Source organism: Sinocyclocheilus grahami, unplaced genomic scaffold, assembly GCF_001515645.1.
Source record: "Sinocyclocheilus grahami isolate Dianchi unplaced genomic scaffold, SAMN03320097.WGS_v1.1 scaffold225.1, whole genome shotgun sequence".
NCBI lineage: Eukaryota > Metazoa > Chordata > Actinopteri > Cypriniformes > Cyprinidae > Sinocyclocheilus > Sinocyclocheilus grahami.
The window spans coordinates 1,686,843-1,696,348 of NW_015505404.1; the positions used below are offsets into that span (position 1 = coordinate 1,686,843).

General features: G+C 38.9%; 1 protein-coding gene across 3 annotated transcripts in view; it reads right to left on the reverse strand.

Moving 5' to 3' along the window:
* LOC107596961 (E3 SUMO-protein ligase PIAS1-like) overlaps positions 1-9,506 on the reverse strand; it is a 34,394-nt gene that overhangs the window by 16,707 nt on the left and 8,181 nt on the right. For all 3 annotated transcript variants that reach the window (XM_016287837.1, XM_016287838.1, XM_016287836.1), the window contains exon 2: positions 5,175-5,619. In XM_016287837.1, coding sequence (XP_016143323.1) covers positions 5,175-5,619 — 445 coding nt within the window. The remainder of the gene's footprint in view (positions 1-5,174; positions 5,620-9,506) is intronic.

Below are 9,506 nucleotides of genomic sequence, written 5' to 3' on the forward strand. Positions count from 1 at the left end.
TCTGCTTACCCCCAGGGCATCCAAGATCTAGGTGACTTTGTTTCTTCAGTAGAACACAAATTATGATTTTTAACTCCAACCGTTGCAGTCTATCAGTCGTATAATGCATGGCAACGGTAACAAAATCTATGAGCGTAAAAAAAACATGCACAGACAAATTCAAATTAAACCCTGTGGCTCGTGACGACACATTGATGTCCTAAGACACGAAACAATCGGTTTGTCGGCATCCGGTGCGCGAGGCGTGTACGCACTCTGATGTAGTTTACGCAAGCGCCGGAAGTGATCTCTCGCGCGTATACGTCACTCATTGTTTACACAGTGCACAGTCATTGTAGGTACGACGGCTAATCAAAATGGTACTTACTTGCGCTTATCCGCATTGTTCAATCCAACTAATTTGTTCATATGCACCCCTGTAATCGTTGCAATATATTAGAAATGCAACACTATTGACAGCGTGCCATTGGGTCCCTCTGGCCTTGGACGTCGCCTCCAGTTTATACGTAGCAAGCTAAACACAACGTGCAAAACGCTGCGGTTCAACAGCGGAGAAAAGTCTGGATCTTCAGTCAGGCAGGTGTGTGATGGGACACCCTCGGCAATGTCCTCATCGGCGTCTTGTAGTTGTGGTATTGCTATGTTCCATTTGTGACAACAGATGCTCTCCACTTCTGTTGGCATCTCACAACACTTACTACAAGAACACCACCACTTTTGAAGAGATCTCTCTGAGGCTTGAAGACGTGCTGCTGCAGTAGATGCTTCCTCCATATCTCTGAGTATTCTGGTTCAAATAAATATGGTTGGGCAAAAAAATCCACGTGGTCTGTTGATATATCAAAATTGTCTTCCATTGTGATGACCTGTACGTCTAAATATCTTTAGATCTTCACAGTGGCAGGGAACACTTCCGCAATGACTGTGCACTGTGTAAACAATGAGTAACGTATACGCACGAGAGATCACTTCCGGCGTTTGCGTAAACTATGCCAGAGCACGTACACACCTCACGCACCGGATGCCGTGCGCGCGCTCAAGGCAGTTGGACATAGTGGTGAATTATAGGTAAAAATGATAGAAATACTGTTCGGTTTCTCGCACAAACCGATCGTTTCGTGTCTTAGGACTTCAATGTGTCGTCACGAGCCGCAGGGTTTAATTTGGATTTGTCTGTGCATGTTTTTTTAGTCTCATAGATTTTGTTACCATTGCCATGCATTATACGACTGATAGACTGCAACGGTTGGAGTTAAAAATCATAATTTGTATTCTACTAAAGAAACAAAGTCACCTACATCTTGGATGCCCTGGGGGTAAGCAGATAAACATCAAATTATCATTTTTGGGTGAACTATCCCTTTAACAGTGAGCAGCTGGCAGATGATTCATCTGTACTCATGAGGAAGGAGAGGAAGTGAGCCAATTCTCTGGTGTGCAAAAGATCCATCAACACTGGTTGCTTTCTCAGCTCAAACAACTCAAAATTTACCAATCATTTTCATCACATTGACCTAGAAAGAATGTTCAATCCGAGGGGCTTCAACTCAATATGGGAGAAGGACCATTGTTTCCTGAAAGTTGCTTGAAAAGCAATTTGATGTTAAAGGGTTCTTTGCCTTAAATAGCAAAAAGCACTTACTATATGGCAATCTGCACATAAATTGAACTCTATAAGAGTGCTTGTAAGAAAATGAAACTTGAAATAAGGTAGCACACTCCAAAATGAGCTAAGCATTGGGTAAGACCCTAGATTTGATTCAAATTGCAATTCATTTTTGATGCCGTTTGGCATAACTGTCAAAATACATATATTCTGAGTGTTTACTTTGGCATTAATTTTCTTTTAAAGAATAAAATGACAGGCTTGCACTTAAAAAATCCACATAATAATAATCATAAATGTCCTGAAATGAGAACACTAAGGCTAGTTATGTGAACATCTCACAGACCAAAATCAGAAAAAGTACATAACACTTAAAAGGCTTTAACACAGCCTCCGTGCTTAATGACACATCCTTTCCATTGATATTGGCCTTTTATTCTTAGCAGGAGCTGGACGACTAAATATAGCACAGGTGGCCCTTGTCCAATCTGATAAGCCATAAATCACTTGAAGAGCACCTTTATGTTTGTGTAGGTGGGGGAGGTGAAGTCTTCATAAGAGGCCTACATTGCTTTTAATGGATGTACAAAAATACAGATTTTCAAAATCGACTAGTAGTAGTGGGTTGTCCTAATCAGGGCTTGAAAACGAAAAAAAAAAAATCCAAACGGTTCACTCAGAGCAGAATCGATATTTTAACATTTCTGTTCCTGCGTTCCTCTGTATTATTGTTCCGAAACCAGTTTGCCTAGAAAAAAATACAGGTTAATAATGTTATTTTTTAAACTTTTTCCTTTGCCTATAATAATAATAATAATAATAATAATAATAATAATAATAATAATAATAATAATAATAATAATAATAATAATAATAATAATAATAACAACAACAACAACAACAATAATAGCCTAATAATAGTAATAAAGTAAAGCGTTTTCTACTCAAAAAAGAAAGAAAAAAACCCAGGAAGAAATCTGGTATCTTAAGCCGCTGCGCTTAGTCACAGCCAATACAGCATCATATTTTCTAGATTTTGGCCAAATTATAGGCTACTAAACAAAAGAAAAAACACACAACACATGTTTTAAATCGCAGACTTAATTGCGATTCAAAAATCTCACTAAGAATATTGCAATTCGTAATTAATGTTGGTATATCGTGCAGCCCTAGACTTAACTGTGTGTGTGTGTGTGTGTGTGTCATTGAAATGCAAATTTATCTGCAGCCAAGTGACTTTGTGCGACCCACCTTGTCCCACTCTGCGACCCACAGTTTGAAAACCCCTGCTCTATAGCATCAGAAAGTCTGCTAACAAAACTGCTAATGTTCATCCAGGACAAAGAATGATGCGTCAAAGGAGATGACTTTAGAGACAAAATTTCTTGGAAATGGCTTAACCATGCTATACACTCTCTGAAAAGCTGCATTTCTAAATTCATTACTGTAGAAGCACTTTTCAACCTTAATAATCAAACAGTCAGCTGTTAGAGATCATTCCTATTACTCACCTAAACTGGTGGGCTTGATAAGCTCATCAAGTACATCGTAGAATGGCAGCCTTTGGAGCTTGACGTCTGGATGGACTGGGTGAAGGGTGGAGGCCAGATGGGACAGGCCCAGCTCGTGCTTCGGCCCAAGCAGTGCGACAGGTAGTAGAGACGGTGAGCCATGTCCATCGAATCCCAGCTGTGTCAGGCTGGCAGGCAGGCCTGCGGGGGCCCCTCCAGTGGTGGAGTGTATGCCAGGGAGGGAGAGGTCGTGAGCCAATTCTCTGGTGTGCAAAAGATCCATCAACACTGGTTGCTTTCTCAGCTCAAACAACTCAAAATTTACCAATCATTTTCATCACATTGACCTAGAAAGAATGTTCAATCCGAGGGGCTTCAACTCAATATGGGAGAAGGACCATTGTGTTTCCTGAAAGTTGCTTGAAAAGCAATTTGATGTTAAAGGGTTCTTTGCCTTAAATAGCAAAAAGCACTTACTATATGGCAATCTGCACATAAATTGAACTCTATAAGAGTGCTTGTAAGAAAATGAAACTTGAAATAAGGTAGCACACTCCAAAATGAGCTAAGCATTGGGTAAGACCCTAGATTTGATTCAAATTGCAATTCATTTTTGATGCCGTTTGGCATAACTGTCAAAATACATATATTCTGAGTGTTTACTTTGGCATTAATTTTCTTTTAAAGAATAAAATGACAGGCTTGCACTTAAAAAATCCACATAATAATAATCATAAATGTCCTGAAATGAGAACACTAAGGCTAGTTATGTGAACATCTCACAGACCAAAATCAGAAAAAGTACATAACACTTAAAAGGCTTTAACACAGCCTCCGTGCTTAATGACACATCCTTTCCATTGATATTGGCCTTTTATTCTTAGCAGGAGCTGGACGACTAAATATAGCACAGGTGGCCCTTGTCCAATCTGATAAGCCATAAATCACTTGAAGAGCACCTTTATGTTTGTGTAGGTGGGGGAGGTGAAGTCTTCATAAGAGGCCTACATTGCTTTTAATGGATGTACAAAAATACAGATTTTCAAAATCGACTAGTAGTAGTGGGTTGTCCTAATCAGGGCTTGAAAACGAAAAAAAAAAAATCCAAACGGTTCACTCAGAGCAGAATCGATATTTTAACATTTCTGTTCCTGCGTTCCTCTGTATTATTGTTCCGAAACCAGTTTGCCTAGAAAAAAATACAGGTTAATAATGTTATTTTTTAAACTTTTTCCTTTGCCTATAATAATAATAATAATAATAATAATAATAATAATAATAATAATAATAATAATAATAATAATAATAATAATAATAATAATAATAATAATAATAATAATAATAATAATAATAATAATAATAATAATAATAATAATAATAATAATAATAATAATAATAATAATAATAATAATAATAATAATAATAATAATAACAACAACAACAACAACAATAATAGCCTAATAATAGTAATAAAGTAAAGCGTTTTCTACTCAAAAAAGAAAGAAAAAAACCCAGGAAGAAATCTGGTATCTTAAGCCGCTGCGCTTAGTCACAGCCAATACAGCATCATATTTTCTAGATTTTGGCCAAATTATAGGCTACTAAACAAAAGAAAAAACACACAACACATGTTTTAAATCGCAGACTTAATTGCGATTCAAAAATCTCACTAAGAATATTGCAATTCGTAATTAATGTTGGTATATCGTGCAGCCCTAGACTTAACTGTGTGTGTGTGTGTGTGTGTGTCATTGAAATGCAAATTTATCTGCAGCCAAGTGACTTTGTGCGACCCACCTTGTCCCACTCTGCGACCCACAGTTTGAAAACCCCTGCTCTATAGCATCAGAAAGTCTGCTAACAAAACTGCTAATGTTCATCCAGGACAAAGAATGATGCGTCAAAGGAGATGACTTTAGAGACAAAATTTCTTGGAAATGGCTTAACCATGCTATACACTCTCTGAAAAGCTGCATTTCTAAATTCATTACTGTAGAAGCACTTTTCAACCTTAATAATCAAACAGTCAGCTGTTAGAGATCATTCCTATTACTCACCTAAACTGGTGGGCTTGATAAGCTCATCAAGTACATCGTAGAATGGCAGCCTTTGGAGCTTGACGTCTGGATGGACTGGGTGAAGGGTGGAGGCCAGATGGGACAGGCCCAGCTCGTGCTTCGGCCCAAGCAGTGCGACAGGTAGTAGAGACGGTGAGCCATGTCCATCGAATCCCAGCTGTGTCAGGCTGGCAGGCAGGCCTGCGGGGGCCCCTCCAGTGGTGGAGTGTATGCCAGGGAGGGAGAGGTCTGTCGGGGACACCATCTTTGTGGGGAAGCGGCGGCGGTAGAGCTCCTTGATCTTCATCTGCACGGCAGGGCTACAGCCGGCTTTCAACAAATGTAGAGCTTTGGTCAAGAGTTCGTGTTTCCTTCCATGTTTGTTGCGGCCTGCATATCCTAGAAGAACCTGAAGCTCTGAGACACGGAGGCTCATCACCATTTGCTGTTGTAAAAAAATTAAGAAACGGGTTAAATTATGCAATCGACAAAACAAATTTTTTTTTTTTTAACTTGTGCGTTCAAATAGGTTGAAAAAACTAATACACATTGCATAGGAAACAACCTATGGTTGAGTAAAAGAGTAAATAGTGGAGTAATTTTTATTTTGGTAAATATTTTTTAAATGTTTTTTTTTAAAGAAGTCTCTTATGCTCACCAAGGCTGCATTTATATTAATTAAAGCACACCAAGATGGTAATATTGTGAAATGATGAAATAAAATAGTAGGGCTAGGTAAAAAATATAGATATCTCAATATTAATCAATTCTCATTTTTATGGAACGATATTGATTCTTAAATCCCAAGAATCGATTAGTCTAGCCTAGTCTAGTTAGGTTTCAGTTAATGGACAGAACATTGAAGGGTACTTCTCATCCAATAAATTGCAATAAGCATTGTGCTTTGGTAATTTGGTACTTTTAATATGAAAAAGTCTCAGATTTCAAACACTTTCCATTGTATTACAGTATAAATGCCGTTTTGGCGCGGTTTCATGTGGAGTGACAGATCGTTGTAGCGCCTCAGTTCAACAGATGCAGTGTGAGGCGCACGTGAACTGAATCATCTCCTCCACATTAATACCAGTTTCAGCACAACATAATCATGACTAAACATTCGAAGGTAAGTTAAAGGGGTCATATGATGCGATTTCATTTTTTCCTTTCTCTTTGGAGTGTCACAAGCTCTTGGTGCATAAAGAAGATCTGTAAATTTGCAAAGACTAAAGTCTAAAATCCAAAGAGATACTCTTTATAAAAGTTAAGAGTCAGCCACGCCTACCTAAAACGGCTTGTTCGAACACGCCCCCACATATCTACCTCACTATGTGGGAAGATTTGCATAACGCCGCCCCAAATGTTCACGCAAAGAAAGGCGGCGTAACTTTTATTCTCGCTGTAGTATTGTTGCTGCCGCCGCTGCCATGTCCTGAAGACGCTGTGTGCTTCGTTGTGAAAGCGAAACTACTTTGTTTGGTCTTCCAAAAGAGGACGATATCCGCTTTATCATGCCTAGAGCTGATCCGTGCTAGTCGCTGAGGGAATACATCAACTTAGTGCTGTGGATCGCCGGATCGGCTTTCACCGTTTTCACCGCTCCTTCGCCGGGACCGCCGTTCTCAACCCCACCGCCTCAGCTCACTCTTGCTCGGCTTCAGCTCACGCTAGGCCGCTGTGTTTTTCGTTGTGAAAGCAAAACTACTTTGTTTGGTCTTCCAAAAGAGGACGATATCCGCTTCATCATGCCTAGAGCTGATCTGTGCTGGTCGCTGAGGGAATACTTCAACTTAGTGCTGTAGATCGCCGGCACATTTTATGGAGGACTGTTTACTGATCCTGGGAGAGTAACGTTAGACTAAAATGCCAGCAGTTCTGACTCACGTAAGTACGTTTTCTTTTATCATTTGCCACTGATGATTCAAACGCGAGTTTTGGGCAGTGTGGAGTAGCACTTGTTGTTTGTCATTTCTCTGATCACAAATGCAGACATGGTTTTATGTTTATGCGGCACGATGCAATGCAACGCAACGCGTAAAAAGACAGTATAAGTCATTATAATCAGTAATTATGTCCCCCCTGGATGCAACAAGTGCCTCGTTTGTAATGGGTTTTAATGTTTTTGTCTCGTCGCTCCGGCCGGACACGGCATCACAGTATGGTGAGGGGCGTAACATTTCCGTCACACGCTTGAGGTATTCGGCCAATCACAACGCACTGGATAGCTGGCCAATCACAGCACACCTCGCTTTTTCAGACCGATGAGTTTTGTAAAAATTGACGCGTTTCAAAAAGGCGGGGCATAGAGGAGAAACAATAATGTACAGTATGTGGAAAATAATGTGTTTTTTTTCCACTTTAAACCGCATAAACACTTCATTACACCAAATACACAAAATAATGTTCTTTTTAGCAACATCATATGACCCCTTTAAAAGAAAGAACTTTACAATCCGCATCCTGTCTCATGTAATCGCGCAATCTGTGTTTCAGCCGCGCAAAGACGTCAATATAACGGCTTGTAAACAATGTCTCACAACGTCAAACTTTACCTCAGAAAAAACATATTCGGTGCCCATAAACTCATTAGTCAGATAGAAAAAGAAACTGTAGAGAGGGGCATTTTGCTTAATATATGCACCATATATTCATTATAATTTTTACTGTTCTTCAATGTTTCGTTTATGTTTGTATAAATCCATCAAGTTATGACAGCCAGCATTTAAATGTTTATATTTCAAAAAAACTAATTGAAGTAGAAATATTATTATGTAACTATAACTTCATTATTGTAAAAAAAAAAAAAATGTAACTTTCAATATTATAGTATTGTAGTACCAATTGACTCCCATCATGTATAATTAGTTGATTTTTTTTTTCCTTGAGAAAATTTGGCATGTATACAATGTTCAGTTTGCCAAAACCAGATCAAGTCAGGATTTTGAAGGATTTTTAGGTTGTAACATTTGCATTGTGTTGTTTGCTACGCAGACCTGTAATTGTGATGGTCCTCATGTACAGCGTTTGACCATATGTGTAAACGTTAACACCTACATGTGTGGGATTAAAGCCACTTCTCATGTGCATGGATATTCTGAGACTATAAAGGGCTGCGTTGGTGGTACCGGCATTTGGATTCTATTAAAATCTATGGGCAAGTAGAGAGGCGAGGAGGGTGCAATAGTGGGGGAAGGGAAGATCAAGCCTGAGCCTGGGCCAGTGAGCTTTCATAACAAAAGCAGTGGAGCACAGCTCCAGGGAAAACAAGAGAACCACAGACCAGCAGAGGCTCATATTTCTCCACCTCGGAGAGACCTCCACAGTTTACTGCCAAGTGCCAACTGGACTGTTCACACAAATACTGACACAAACACTCTTTATTAATTTCCACCCACCCCACCTCTCAACACAAATAAACGGCTTCACTGCCGGTGCACACAAATGATGAGACTCTTGCTCTCATCCTATTGTAGTGAGGAATGGCCCCCAGTGTAAACCTAGAAGAGATCAAGAAGTTTGGTGATTCAAGAAGAACCCATGGGAAAGCCTGATCTTTCTGGTAAATCATAGCCAGCATTGTTTCAGAAAGTTTTTCTTTCATACTTCTAAAAGCAAATGAATATTCCACAACCTGTCTGAAAGTCTGGACTCTTGATCAACAGTTGAAGCCCCTAGTCAACAGGGAGCTGAGAGATCAGGGAGAAAGGAGCAAACACTTAAGTAAACGGTTTATTAGGATGAGCTCATTCATGAGGGCCTAATAACCCTGTGAAGACAAAGGAATAGGAAGTGGACCCTGAGCTATGCAAAAACCTTCCAGATGATTAAGCAAGCAGGCATCTTCATGTGATTCCAAGGAATCCTAAACCTCATGAATTTTCACAGCAACAGGCTGAGTCCACCTGCACAAGTTTGAGGTCGGTAGGGAAAAATAAAGCCTCTTATGTTCATAAAGGCAGTAATATTGTGTAAAAAATTATTACAATTTAAAATAACTGTTTTCTGTTATATATATAATTTTTTTTAAATGCAATTTAATCATGTGATGGCAAAGCTGAATTTTCAGCATCATTCCTCCAGTCTTCAGCATCACATGATCTTCCAGAAATCATTCTAATTTGCTGATTTGGTGCTCAATAAACATTTTTATTATTAATGTTAAAACAGTTTTCCTGGACTGGCTAATACTTGTGAAAATTGTGACATACTTTCCTGATTCTTTGATTAATAAAAAAAAAGTAGCAGTTACTTGAAATACAAATCTTTTGTAAATTTTTACTGTCCCTTTTGATCAAATGAATACATACTTGCTGAATAAAAAGCTAAAAAAAAAAA